Source organism: Etheostoma spectabile, chromosome 5 (assembly GCF_008692095.1).
Source record: "Etheostoma spectabile isolate EspeVRDwgs_2016 chromosome 5, UIUC_Espe_1.0, whole genome shotgun sequence".
Classification (NCBI taxonomy): Eukaryota; Metazoa; Chordata; class Actinopteri; order Perciformes; family Percidae; genus Etheostoma; species Etheostoma spectabile.
The window spans coordinates 7,128,155-7,141,695 of record NC_045737.1 but is presented as its reverse complement, the minus strand read 5'-3'; the positions used below and the strand labels follow the sequence as shown (position 1 = coordinate 7,141,695).

The 13,541-nt window shown below is 37.4% G+C and overlaps 1 protein-coding gene across 3 annotated transcripts; it reads left to right on the top strand.

Annotated features, from left to right (window-relative positions):
- Positions 1-7,035: 7,035 nt before the first annotated feature.
- Positions 7,036-13,403, top strand: rsrc2 (arginine/serine-rich coiled-coil 2). Of its 3 annotated transcripts, none has more exons than XM_032517087.1 (10): positions 7,036-7,216; positions 8,467-8,611; positions 8,999-9,039; positions 10,410-10,573; positions 10,817-10,948; positions 11,073-11,120; positions 11,900-11,985; positions 12,079-12,344; positions 12,488-12,577; positions 12,692-13,403. In XM_032517087.1, exons 1-10 carry the CDS (start codon positions 7,211-7,213, stop codon positions 12,875-12,877), a joined length of 1,164 nt encoding a protein of 387 aa, XP_032372978.1. In that variant the 5' UTR covers positions 7,036-7,210; the 3' UTR covers positions 12,878-13,403. The 3 variants fall into 3 exon arrangements, with proteins under 3 accessions (XP_032372978.1, XP_032372977.1, XP_032372979.1); XM_032517086.1 differs by having other exon boundaries at positions 11,073-11,189; XM_032517088.1 differs by having other exon boundaries at positions 7,084-7,178; positions 11,073-11,189.
- The last annotated feature ends 138 nt before the right edge of the window (positions 13,404-13,541 follow it).

Sequence of the window (13,541 nt, the reverse complement as noted above, 5' to 3'; positions counted from 1 at the left end):
CAGGTCCCTTCAAAAAGGGGGACAGACGTACTGAAGCTGTAGCCATGCAAAAAAAAACAAAAGTCAAAACCTGGGGCCCTTCCTTTGTCAACATCATCTAAAAATGAACGGTAAAACCACATTTGGAAATGTCTACACTACATATGTTTTGTTTTTCCTTTAAATTGCTGCACATTTTTTTCTATACAAACCCCAAGTTAAGTTTTTTTGTAATCTAAACTTTTCTTAAGTAATTAGCATCATTAGGGTTGTAAAACAAACAAAGTTGCTTCCTCACACATACAAAAAATTCAAACCAGCTAAAATAGGGTGAGGATATAATATCATTACCAATAAATATAGAAAAGGAAAAAAGGGAGGAAAACTGGTTTGGCCGGGTGGCACCAATATGGCCCAGTTTTTTTACTACAGAACAAACATTCACACAACCTTCCCCCCGTCTGATCTAGTCCAAAATGTAAAAAATTTTTTGTACACTTCATGGAAAAATGACCCTGAAGAAAATAATAAAATAAATTTTAAATTTTAGAGGAAACAGAGGGTTTTTAATGCAAACAATTAAAACATCAGCATGGTTTGAGTAGTAAAAGGGCCCTTTACACGTTTAACTGACAAAGAAACAAACAGGGGTCTGTAACACCACACACCAATTTACCCTAAGTAGGGTTAAATTCCCTTTTTGGATTCTGTGCAGCCGCTAATTAACGCTGTACACTCTTATCTTAACCAAAGCAGCCTAAAAAAATCCCTGCCATGCCACTGGCGTCACTGTACCGTTCTCTTTAAAGAGAACCCGAGATGAAATGAAACGAAAAATCCGTTCTAAAAAGGCTTGTTTTTTCCCAGGGTTTCTTAAAAAGAATTTTTACAAAAAACTGGTGTTGGATAAAACATATCATCATCACTCGCTGTGGCTGTTTCCAGAGAAAACCAGAAATCTATATAACCAAAAAGAGTGCCTCTGCTTTCATTTATTGCGGTTTTTTCAATCCAAGTCCTATTGCCGTTATTAATTCTTTTCCCCCAAATTTTTAAAAAGTATTTCCCAAATTTTATTTAAGGTCTAAAAACCACTGAAGCTAAATAAAGAAAGTGGGGGGCATATGAAAACCCACCGACATAATGAAAAAAATGTTTTATCTTCTAGTATCTTTGAGTCCGATTTTTTTTCCCTGAAATAAAATGCCCCAAAATCCCCCCCCCCCCCCCCTTTAAAAGTCAAAACAAACCCCCATCAAAATTAATCAAAAAACTTCATTTTAAAAAACTACTCTGTGGAAAAATTGGGGAAAAACCATTTTATAATTTTTTAAAAAAAATGACCAATTTTAGATTTAGCTTTTTAAAAAAAAAAACAGCTTTACTTAGAACCACTTAAAAGGTGACTGTATTTAAAAAAGGGGGATTAATTTTGGGTTTAATTTCCACAGTGTTTAGGGGGGAAACTTTAAAACGTGGGAACAGTAAGACACACTCCCTGTAACAAAACGAGGAAAAACCCGGTTGAAATTTTTTACAAAAATTTGGGGTCACACATTTTTGTTCAGCCTTTACTACTTTTTGCATTTCCTTTCTTTTTGGGAAAAACCTCTCAAGAGTTTTCTTTAACCAGGAAAGATATTAACAAGAGTGACATTTTTCCCTTTTAAAAAAACCTTTCCTTTTGACCCTTTTTTGCAAACTTTGGAATGTTCGAAAGCAGTTTTTCTGGATTTTCAACGCTGTAAATTATTTTTCCCAAAAAAACTCGGATTTTTTAATCAAGTGACAAACTAAAAGCTCTTCTTGGGGAAAGTGACACAACATTCACTTTTCACCAATGCAAAAAATCTTTTTTTAAACAAAGCTGTTATTTTTTCTGTGCTTTTTCATTACAAAAAAGATTTTTTTCTTTACATAAAATTCATGTAAAATCCTCGTGATCACTAAAAACTGTTTAAAAAAAAAAAGCATCCATTTTCTGAATGAAAAAGAGGCTTACTTTTGCCCTTTTCTGCAAAGGTGAAAATGTAAAATTTCTTGGTTTTGGGGGCAAGGTCCTCCCTATCAACTTCGGGCAGGGGCTTGACAAATTTTTCTCCCGACCTACTCCCCAGCAAGAAAAAAAGCTCCAAAGTGATCAAAATAAAAGCTGATCCATTTTTAGCCCAAAAAAAGGAAAACGTGGTTTCTCCCATGAAAAAAATTAAACGGACAGAGGAAAACCCCCTCCCCAAAAAAAACACTTTTTCCCACTCTTTTCCCTTTGCCTGAAAGATAAACCCCTTTTTAAAAAAAAAAAACATTTTTGGCCAAACCGTTGACCTGCTTTTTTTTAAATACTTTGGGTCTTTTGCTGCTGTTTTTAACCTTCAGTCCAAAATTTTAAAAATTTGTTTTGGTTTAACTAGCAAAACCGCCGTGTTTTTCCTTTGCTTAAAAAAATTTTTTTTTACTTTTTTGGGAAAATACAGGGTGTTTTCCCCTTTTTGGGGGAAAAAAAAAAGGATCAAGTAGGGAGTGGCATAGCTACCCCCTCTTGTTGTCGGGGTTTTTAATTCTCCTCTCACACTCCCCCTTTTAGAGCAAAATAGGGGTTTCCCAAAAATGTCTAACTTTGTTTTAAAAAAAAAGCTTTGTTTGGCAAAATCAGATTAAGGATGGGGAAAAACCTGCTATACCTCCCCCTCGGGGGGCCCCGTTTGTAAAGCGGCTCGTGTTTTGAAAATAACAGCCCATTTTTTTTCCAAATTTAGTTTTAAAAATAAGGTTTAAAAAAACCGGGTAAAAAATTTTGAGGGTATTTTCTTGCACTTTTAACAACAAATTTGTCAATTTTGGAAAATATTTTAAATTTTAAAACCCAAAATTTTAAATGTTAACCCAAAATGTTAAATTTTAAAAATCAAATATCTAAACAAAATTTAAACCCAAATTTTTTAAATTAAATTTTAAATCTAAACAAAAACTAAATTTTAAATCAAATCTAAATGTTAAATTAATATTAAATCTAAATCTAAATGTTAAATCAAAATCTAAATTTTAAATTAAATCTAAATGTTAAATCAAAATTTTAAAATAAATCAAAATTTTTAAATCTAATCAAAATTTTAAATTTTAAATGTTTCGGTGAAAAAAAATTTAGTAATAGGGAAAATTAAAAATGTCGGTAACCGGAAGTACCAAAAAAAAGCTCGAGGAGGCAGTGTATGTTTATAGTGTCAAATAACGAATAAAATCCTCTCTTTGGGAAATAGGGCCCTCTTGAATTTGGATAACCGTGAAATGGGCGGGATAGGCTCTTCCCTGCCCTTAAAATGCAAGCAAATTTTAGGGGACCAGTAAAAGGGAGCCCCCCCGGGGGGCGGGCTAAATTTTCTTAATTCCCACACCATTAATAAAAATTGCCCACTAAAAACTAAAATTTCTTTCAATACGTTTTCCCCAACTGTGGTTTTTTATTATTTGGTGTATTTTCACGGGTTACCCAAAATTTTCAAAATCCTATCCCCCAATGAAGGTTTTTTTATTGTTTTTTTGACATAAACCCCCCCGACCCCCTCAAGTTTTTTATTTTGGTATTGGGGTTACCGACATTTAATTTGAAAAGTAAATTTAGTTTCACCCAAAATTTTTAGTTTTAACTTTTTAGATTAGATGGAGGGGGTTTTTTCGGGTGGGGGGGGTCCTTCCCCCAAGTAAAGGAGTTCAAGTACCTTGGGGTTTGTTCGCGAAAGTTGGGGGACTGGGCGTGAGATGGTGGGAGAATCGGAGCAGCGGGGCGGTTTTAATTCCGTTTATCGCCCCGTTGTGAAAAAAAGGAGCGCCCCAAAGGAAAAGCTCTCGATTCGGGAAATTTTTCTTTTCCCTCCCCTTGGTATAAGGGGGGGTTTGACCAAAAAACGAATCCGGGGTAAGCGGCCCAAAAGGGGGTTTTCCCTCAGGGGGTGGCTGGCTTTTTCCCTTGGGAAATAGGGGGAAGCTCAGTACCCGAGGGAGCTCGGGTAGAGCCGTCCTTCGCGTGAAAGGAGCCAGTTGAGGTGGTTGGGCTCGGGGAAGGATGCCCCCTGGGCGCCCCCTGGGAGGGTTCCGGGAACGTCCAGGGGAGGGGGCCTCGGGGAAGACCGGGAAAGGGTGGAGGATTATATCCAACCTGGCCGGGGAACCCCTGGGATCCCCCGCGGACTGGTTGTGGGGTGGGGAAAGGGGAAGTTTGGGGTCCCCAGGGAGCGCCCCCCCCGGGCCCCGATCCCGGTAAGCGGATGAAAGGGGGGGAGATGGGGGATTTAGTTTAGTTTTAACATTTAGATTAATTTATTTTTAGATTAAACTTTTAGATTAGATTTAAATTAGTTTTAGATTTAAATTTAGATTAACATTTAGATTAGATTTGATTAAACATTAGTTTTAGTTAATATTAGTTTTAAACATTTGTTTGTTTAACATTAGATTTAGTTTTAAATTTTGATTTAACATTTGTTTGTTTAGTTTAAAATTTTGATTTAATTAATATTTAGTTTTAACATTAATTAGAAAAAATTTTAGTTTTAGTTTAAAATTTAGATTTAGATTTGTTTCTTAGATTTAAACATTTCCCTTTAGGTGTAACATTTAATTTTGGTTTTAAATTAAAAATTTCCAAGTTAAAAATTGTGTAAAGTACAAAAAGTGACCCCAAAATTTATACCGGTTTTTAAACATTAAAAGCTAAGTACAAATGTTGGTTTTTTAGCCCGGGGCCGCTTTACAAACGGCGCCCAACCCCTCCCATTTTCCCAAATTTTTAAATCTCCTTTCCCATTTAACATCCTTTTAATCCCACGGAATCCCCCACTCTCGAAGCTTCAATGCGGGGGGTTTTTCCACCGCAAGGTTGGTCGGTGGGTGATGTGGCGGCGCTGTGGGAAAAAGGGGAACGAAGTGTTTTGTACGCTGGGGGGTCACGGGTTTTATGGAACCAGGCGGAGCTTTCCCTCTTCCTCCCCCCGAAGGAAAAAAAAAAACCTTTCCAAAAAAAAAAATCAAACCCCCCTTGCCCCTCTGCCCCACAGGCCCGTAACATTGCCCCCAAAAATTAACGCAGGAGCCCAAAAATGGTTTCAACTCTAAAAAAAATTTTTTAAAAAAAAAAATGGCTATTGGCGGGGGGAGCTCTGCCCCCCAGTGGCTTTGTCAATCTGACGGATTACAACCTAAATCTATTGTGATTAAGAATTATGAGTTTGGGACAAAAAAAAAAAAAAAAAGATCTGTACAGAGACCACAGTAACCATTTGCATCAGAGCAGGTCACATCTTCAGCTTCTTTTGTATAAAAATATATATACCACAGTGATGGCCTTCTGAGGACTCGTACTTGCAGAGGTTTGCCGCCGTCTCACTTTGATCCACTACATTCAGTGGTTTTCCCTGTTTAATCAAGGCTACGGAGATCTCTTCTATAAATAGTCCCGACAGATAACAGGTCAGTCTCCTCGGTGTATAAAAATATGAGAGTCAACAAAAATGTCTCTGTTCGACTCTTTTCTCATGTCCCTCTTCTTTAGAGGTCTTAGTTGAGTCTATGCTTGCGCTTCTCTGATGATAGTCAAATCCACAGTGTTCAGAAACGTCTTCAGGAGGGACACTGCATACCCATGATCTATATTCACAAAGCTGTAGCCATTTGCCTGTGAGAAGAGACAGATTTGTTTGGTTAACGTGGAGTAAAATCCCACTAAACCTTGAAATAATAACGGAAAACTTTGACGAGAGCTTGGTTATTTTAGCAGAATACCTGAATGATTTTATCTCCAGGCTGAAGAATCATGGATGCCGGTCCCTCAGGTTGAACTCTTGTCACAAATATAGAAAGACAGAGGGGCATTGCTGTGAAAGAAAACACAAACATAAAAAAGCGGGTTAGTTATTTATTACAACCGTGAATTCTTATTTGTTATGTTTCTAGTATGTTCTTTTCCTTTTCCTTGTACTTCTTCTTACTACTGCCTGTGCTTTCTTATATTCAATCAAATGTTGAAAGTTTTGAGTTCTTTTTAATCTTCTAAAAGCTCTGTTCCTTTCCCAAACTACCTCTTCACATTCATCACTCAACCATAGAACCGGTTTTCTCACTAGTTTTCCTGAACTTTTTGGTGTTGCAGCCATATAAATACTCTGTCACAACCCACTTTCATTTAATTTAACATCTTTTGATTCTTGGACTGAAATAATGTATAAATCACTTGTTTCCATAAATCTCATCCAGTCTGCCTTTTTGAAAATCCACCTACTGTGACTATCTTCTGAGCACAACCGTCTGAAACTGACTCTTTACCAGTTCATCAATCCTAATCTTTCTACCATAATTAAAACAAACTAAGTTCCTATCATTCATTATCTCCTCAATCACCTGTCCATTGTCTGTCTTTTCCCCTCCCCACTTGTGGGCATTAAAATCTCCAGACTATATAACTTTATCTCTATCCTGGCCTTCCATTTTCTCTAGTTTGTTTAATTCTAACTGTTTACAAGGGTTATAATAATTTATTATTACTATGTTCTTTTTGTCTGCCCATACTTCTACTACCACATATTCTTATACCTTCCCCACACCCAACACCCTGTAGGGTGCACCTTTCCTTCCTCACCTTTTACCTTCTTTAAATGTCTATGCTTTCCTGACCCGGAAAAATGTTGCGCATGGATGTTGAGGCCTCATAGCGTTGCCAGGTTGGATATATTTTACGGTTTAAAGATTAGATAATTCATAAAATTGATGTATTTTTGAATTGCAATCAATTGTAATAATTAACAACCCATTTTACAAATTATTTAATTAAAAGAGCAAAGATTACTAGCGTTATTCGTTTTATTCTAGATTATTAAATTTGCAAAGCTCTGCACACACAGTGGTAGTTACAATTGAATATCTCGCACAGCTCGTAATTGATATTTAACTACATATACTTGAATTTACTTCGTTAAAATGTAATTACTTGTTCTATTTTAATATATTTGCCGTGGCCTTGCTTCTAGTTTGGTCCTTCTCGGTCCGGGTAAGACAACTGTCAGCATTTGGCTGAATGTAGGGGATACGACAGGAAAAACCTGGCAACTCGGATCAAATTAACTTAACCGAGCTAGCAAGACAACGGCTCTTACGGCAGTTGTATCAGCTAGCTAAGTTCCTCTGGTTTGGACAGTCAACAAAGCAGCCGTGTAAGTTAACCTACAAAGTGTGCTTCAGGATTATGTCTGTAAGTATAATTGTATAACGATAATAATACATACATTAATGCAGGGACATTTAAATAACGTACGTATACGTTTATGATTCTATTTAGACTTTATTTTTCTTAACGTTAAAGATGGCGGCCAGCGTTTGTTAGCTTAGCTAGCTACCTAGCTAGCTAACGCTAGAATTGCTCTCTGGTGAAGTATGAATGGCGAACGTAACGTTAGTAGGATTAAGATAGCTAATGTTGATAGCATACTTGTTAACTGGCTTGTTTTTGTTTGTCTGCCCTTTCTGTAACAATCTAACTCTACATTTTGGTCGAAAAAACATTCTCATGATACTCCAAAATTCCCCGGATGTCGTGTTTCGAATACGCTTAGCTAGAGACATTGTGATTTACTGTGAGATGGATCTTTTATAGTGGACTAAGGTAACATTAGTATTATTGATACCACATTTGAAAGCGCCTTTGAGTCTGTATGGATAATAACCAATGGGCCATTAACTTAATACATTATGACTGGATCGAAAAAACGTATTCGCGGATGTTACATGTTAACAACAAGGAACCTTATATAGATCACGATCTTTTATAAACATACAATCTATGGTATCCCTACAGATGTAACCGCTACAGTAAATTGAAAAGTGCATCCAAAGGCTGTGCATAAGACAACAAAAACAGAATCTTGAATACCAAGTGAAACATACGAGAGAGAATGCATGAACAAACGGTTTAAACCGTGTGTTTAATAAGAAGATGGGCTATTATAGCACTTCAGCCCATCCTTACTAAAACAGTTTTTGAATTACATTTTTATTTAAATTTTCTCTGCTGACTAGTGGTCGTAAATAGAGATGTTTCAATCATTTTTATCCTTTTTCATTCAAACATACATGCAGTGTCTCACACACACGTACAACATCTAACACATATTGTATGTATGTACATACATGCGTAGATTTTCTACAATTCTTACACTTATAAACATTACGTCATGCCAAAACCGGTTGATACTGACAATTCTTAACTGTGTGTTTTTGTCTCTCAAAATAATTCAAGGATAATAATCTTAAAGTAATCCCTTCAGCCACATTAAAACACATGTCTTATATTGCCCTAAATATGTTTAGTTTGAAATAGTCTCATACACTGGTACTTTAACATCATTGTCAGCTGCCTTTGGGAGGGTATACAACAAGGACATCAATGCTTAAGCATACTATTTTGCTGCTGATGTGTTTGTATCTCCTATCCATTACTTCCAGGGAAGTGACAATGACTCTGTTGACTTGACCAGAACAGGCTCCCCAGTTAATCACCGAAAAAAACACAGCATGGAGTCATCCAGATCTCCGAGAAGTTCCAAACACCACCATTCAAGGTCAAGGTCCCGCTCCAGGGACCGGAAACGTAAGTATTCAGTAATGATACCCAGACAGTTCTGAAAAGGCCAGAACAATTGGGGACATGTCTGCAATTGTGAGGCGACTGAGGTCCCTTCACTGTATTTTGGGGGGGGGCAGTATATTGAGATATACCACAATCACTGTTTAAAGTATGTAGTCTCTCATGTTCTTTTGCAAAGTGCAGATTTAACGTGTCCATAGAACTCAATCAATTACTCAACAGAAACTACTGCAGAATTGTCTCCAATAACTTCATACGTTACTATCTACAGTAGCTTCACGGTCTTTTTCCATATTTGCTCTTGACAACCTTTTTTTCCTTTTTAAAAGTTTGCTGAAAGGGTTTTTTGTAACGTATTTTTGTCAGCACTCTGCTTCCTGCTGTTTTCAGGTGACCGGAAATACAGACGGAGTCGCAGCAGAAGTAAAGAGGTAATTAATACATTAATTTCTATGAATAAAAACACATTTTATGTGATTTTGAAGGCCTTAAGTTTTCCTTGTTAGTTTTAGGTGGAGGTAAGTAAATTTCATTTGGTTAAATATGTTTCAATAACGAAAATTAAGAACAAAAGAATTATATGGAGATGAGCATAGTTGCATGGAAAGGGTCATTTTTTACCCTTCCTATGTTGACATGTTTCAAAGGAAGCTTTCATCCTTGGATATCTGTCATTGTTTGTAACCATGGTAAATGGTGAAGAGCAGATTTTTTTTTTTGTTAAATCCTGTGTGTAGATCACATGATAACATTTCTATAATAAATCATACTCAGCGTGCTAATGCACGAAGAGACTGAACAGAGGACCCTGCTGACATAGCAAAATAATATGTCTACTACTGGGACAGGTAAATATCTGCCATTCAAACTCCTATTTGTCTCACACTATTAGTAAGCAAATTGGAATTAACTCTTGTATCTCTTTCAGCTAGGGATGGGCATATTTAAATAGTAACAACTACTGCCCAAATCTTTAGGGATATGCTACATACTAATGAGGACCTATTTCAAACTATGTTCACATGAGATAGAGATGGTGTGACTCTGCTATAAAGAGAATTTGACATAAGGTGGCGCATAGGAAATTAAACCTGGCAAAAAATAGAAAGAAGAAATGCATTTTAATTTAGAAAGGGTATCTGTGTTTTTCATGTTCAATTATCATTGTGTGTTGTATGATTTGGATGACACAAGTAAAGAAGCTGTAAAAAGTAAGTTGGTGGCCCATCCTTACTTTTACCTTTCAGTCAGTTCAAGTTCAAAGCAGTTCAAAGTTTTTATTACTGAGAATCAGCTGTTATGGGTTGAATGCAAACTATAACAAGTTGTGAGAGATTCCAACCATGCTGGTTTGATTAATTAAATAACATTATTACATAAAATGTATTTAGCTGGTGTTTTTATCCAAAGTGACTCCCAGTGCATTCAACCATGTGGGTACAACCCCAAAAACTGCAAGAATCAAGTTTGATGATTTACTTCAACTTCTACATTTAGAGACAATAAGAGATAGAGAACGTGTTTTTTTTATGGGCCAAGGTGCAGTCTGAACAAGAAGTTTTAGTCTGTGATGGAATTTCTATAATTAGATTGAAATAGTCAAATTAGTACATACTACAGAAATGCCCACACTAGCAATCATGTTCACAGAATGACATAGTATGTTATGAAAGTGGATTTCAAATGACAAGGATTTTTTTCAACTTGTCAAAATTTATTACATACCTTCTGCCCTAAGCCATGGTACTAACTCTTTTTGTTGCACTATTTTCCTGAAAGAGACAACTTCTTCTTAAAACAGGCACGAAAGAGGGACACTGAGAAGCCATCAAAATCACACAGAAAAACCGACGAGCAGCAAGAGCCAGAGAGACTTTCAGCAGAGAATGGAGAGGAGCGATCCAGACGCAAAGACAGGAGGCCCTCCAAGGGCAGGAGCGTGTCCAGGTCACACTCACGAGAGAGGTTAGTCCGGATTAAACTGCAGAGAGGAATATGTTCAGCCGGTCCTTTTGACTTGTTTAATGACGCAAAGGGAAATTCATTGTGATCAAGGGTCTGTTATAGCTTCTGGATTAATGAAGGCTAGAACCTTTGTTAGAATATTGGCAAACATGATGTCTATTGTCGAATTTCTGGTCTCATTAAATACACTTGGCATTTTTGATATACAGTAGATCATCTGTTCTTAAAATGAATTGCTTTCAGGCGGCCTCACAGCAAAAGTAAGGACAAGCGGCGATCACGATCACGCAGCCGGGACAGGAAGAAGAAGGCTAGGTCTCGCTCAGGTTCAAGGACCAAACACCGTCATCATAGCAGAAGTCGCAGTAAGAGCAGGTGAGCTTAATGGAAATATCAGCATTTCTTGTGGTTACGTATTTTTTACCTGTGTTCCTGCATGCTTACGTTCTACTTGTCATTAACAGTATGCTCATAGAGGTTTTTTTGGTTGTTCCACCAGGGAGCGAAAGAAAAGGAGTGAGAAAGTGCGCAGAAAGAGTCGAAGCAGGTCTGTTAATCCACCTGCCTTCCGGGGCCGAAACGCAGCTATGGATGCACAAGAGGCCCTGGCCAGAAGGCAAGGCAACAGCTTACAGGGCATTTACAATATAGACGGTTGGTCGTTATGTTCTGGCCAAATCCAAGAAATAGTAGAGGTGCTTATTGTATCTGTGTAATAGCAGCTACAAAGCTTTTAAAAAGCCTGTTATACAGACAAAGTTAACTTTTACTGCACTACTACTGCCTTACATTTTAAGAAGATTAGATGGCTAGCAGACAAATCACATATTAGGAAGCATTACAGAGAAATACATTTTTAAAACTCACCATCAGCCACCCTTCATTTCTGAAGTTATTCAGATGAAAGTGGTTGGGTTTGGCTGTAATCTGACTTCTCACCCTTGTTGCACTTGCCAGAGAGCATTGTTGTTAATAAAAACACACAAAAAGGAAACATAAAATTGAGATAGGTGAGGTGTACAAGTGCTTTAGGTATCTTAAGACACCGACCATGTAATTTCAACATCACCATTTAGAGTCTGGCCGGGGACCTTTGTTGCATGTTACCCCTTTTTTCCTCCCTTTCTATTTCCTTACAAATCTCTACTGTCCCCTTTTTAAATAAAGGCATAAATGCTCAACCACTATATATGTAAAGTCTGGCTGATGTCTCCAACATGTTGAGCTATGAATTTTTGCATATAGGTCCTATTACAACACACAGCAGTGAGCACAATAGGCTTTTAACCTTATGAGTAACAATCTTTTCTCTCTTTTTCTTTCCAGGCTGGAGAGAGCCAAGAAGCTACAAGAGCAGAAGGAGAAGGAAATGTTGGAGAAACAACAGCAGCAACAGCAGGAGATAGCTGCAGGTAAGAAGGGCTGATTGTGCCAAGTTTTAAAATTGATTATTTGAGTCAAGATTCAGTCACTTACTTATGGTGGTCTGTGTATTTTGTTTCCAGTGACTGCCCCTATTGCAGCAGTAGCTGCTGCAGCTGCAGCGACCACCTCCCACCCTGCCCTTAATGTGGCGGCCCTCCTGGCCTCTGGGACCCAGGTCACGCCTCAGATAGCCATGGCTGCGCAGATGGCAGCCCTTCAAGCAAAAACACTGGCAGAGACTGGTATTGCTGTGCCCAGCTACTATAACCCATCCGCTGTAAACCCCATGAAGTTTGCAGACCAGGAGAAAAAGAGGAAAATGCTATGGCAGGGGAAAAAGGAGGGGGTAAGATTGGATTTTGCCGTTATTTCTTCATTAGTCATCATTTTTATGCGTGCCCAGCATTTCCTCCTCAGTTTGTGTAAAAGGATCATTTAATGCCCAGTGTCTTTATATATTCATCATTACATGATGCTTATGATTTGAAGGACAAGTCCCAGACAGCTGAGTTGTGGGAGAAGCTAAACTTTGGAAACAAGAACCAAAATGTTAAATTCCGCAAACTAATGGGTATTAAAGTAAGTATAAATACTCAACTAATGGGTATTTGCTGTTAAATCTTCAGTCCACCACTCTTTAAGCTTTCTAAACCTAAACTTCTCAGAGTTATATTGAATTTGGTGTCTTAACAGGGAGAGGATGAAGTCGAAGCTGCCAAACCACTAAACGATGAAGGCTTGAAGACTCTTCAGAAGCAGGAGGAGATGTTTAGGAATCTTGATGTTCAGTATGAAATGGCTCGATCGCAGACACACACCCAGAGGGGAATGGGCCTTGGCTTCTCCTCCTCATTCTCACGTGGAATGGACTCTATCTAGTGCCAGCCATTGGCCGTCTTTGCCATTCATCCAGGACCCCCAATTCATCGCTAGCCGTCAAGCTTGCATGGATGTTGCTCTGAATCTGTAATTTATTTATAGAAAACATCTTGCATATTGGAACATTATAATGTAAATAGCCAGATGCTGAGTTTGTCTCAGTGTTTATTAATCTGTACTGTAATCTTTGCAAAAGGATGCATCACTTTGACTGGTTGATACTGGTTAATATTAGATATTTGTTTGAATAATGTGGTAGCTTTTTTTAAACTCATATTGATATGTGGTTGTTTGAACATAAACTAAATATAATGTGGTTCAATAGGCACTGTTTACATCCATTTAGCAAAAGGCGTCTGAAGTCAATGTAGCATTATCAGAATCCCCACAGATTCATTTCTCACGACTGGGAAAAACAGTGGGTTGTAATACATATTGTCTTCAGGATTGCTATGGATAAAGATGTGCTTGATATGAGTCACACATATTTCAAATGTTCTTGAAATAAATTAGTTTTGTGTTAAATGATTTTTCATACTTCACCTCTTATTTTTATGTGATATCTGTGGGTTATTACATTTTGGTTCCAATTAACTCAGTGCTGTGACAAAATTATATTGCAATATCAATATTTTTCCAAAATCTATATAGGAGTATAATAAAC

Excerpts from the sequence above, each read along its gene's own strand:
- rsrc2 (XM_032517086.1), top strand. Across the intron at positions 11,986-12,078 it reads ACAGCAGGAGATAGCTGCAG|TGACTGCCCCTATTGCAGCA; the intron begins GTAAGAAGGGCT and ends TTTTGTTTCCAG. Across the intron at positions 12,578-12,691 it reads GCAAACTAATGGGTATTAAA|GGAGAGGATGAAGTCGAAGC; the intron begins GTAAGTATAAAT and ends GTGTCTTAACAG.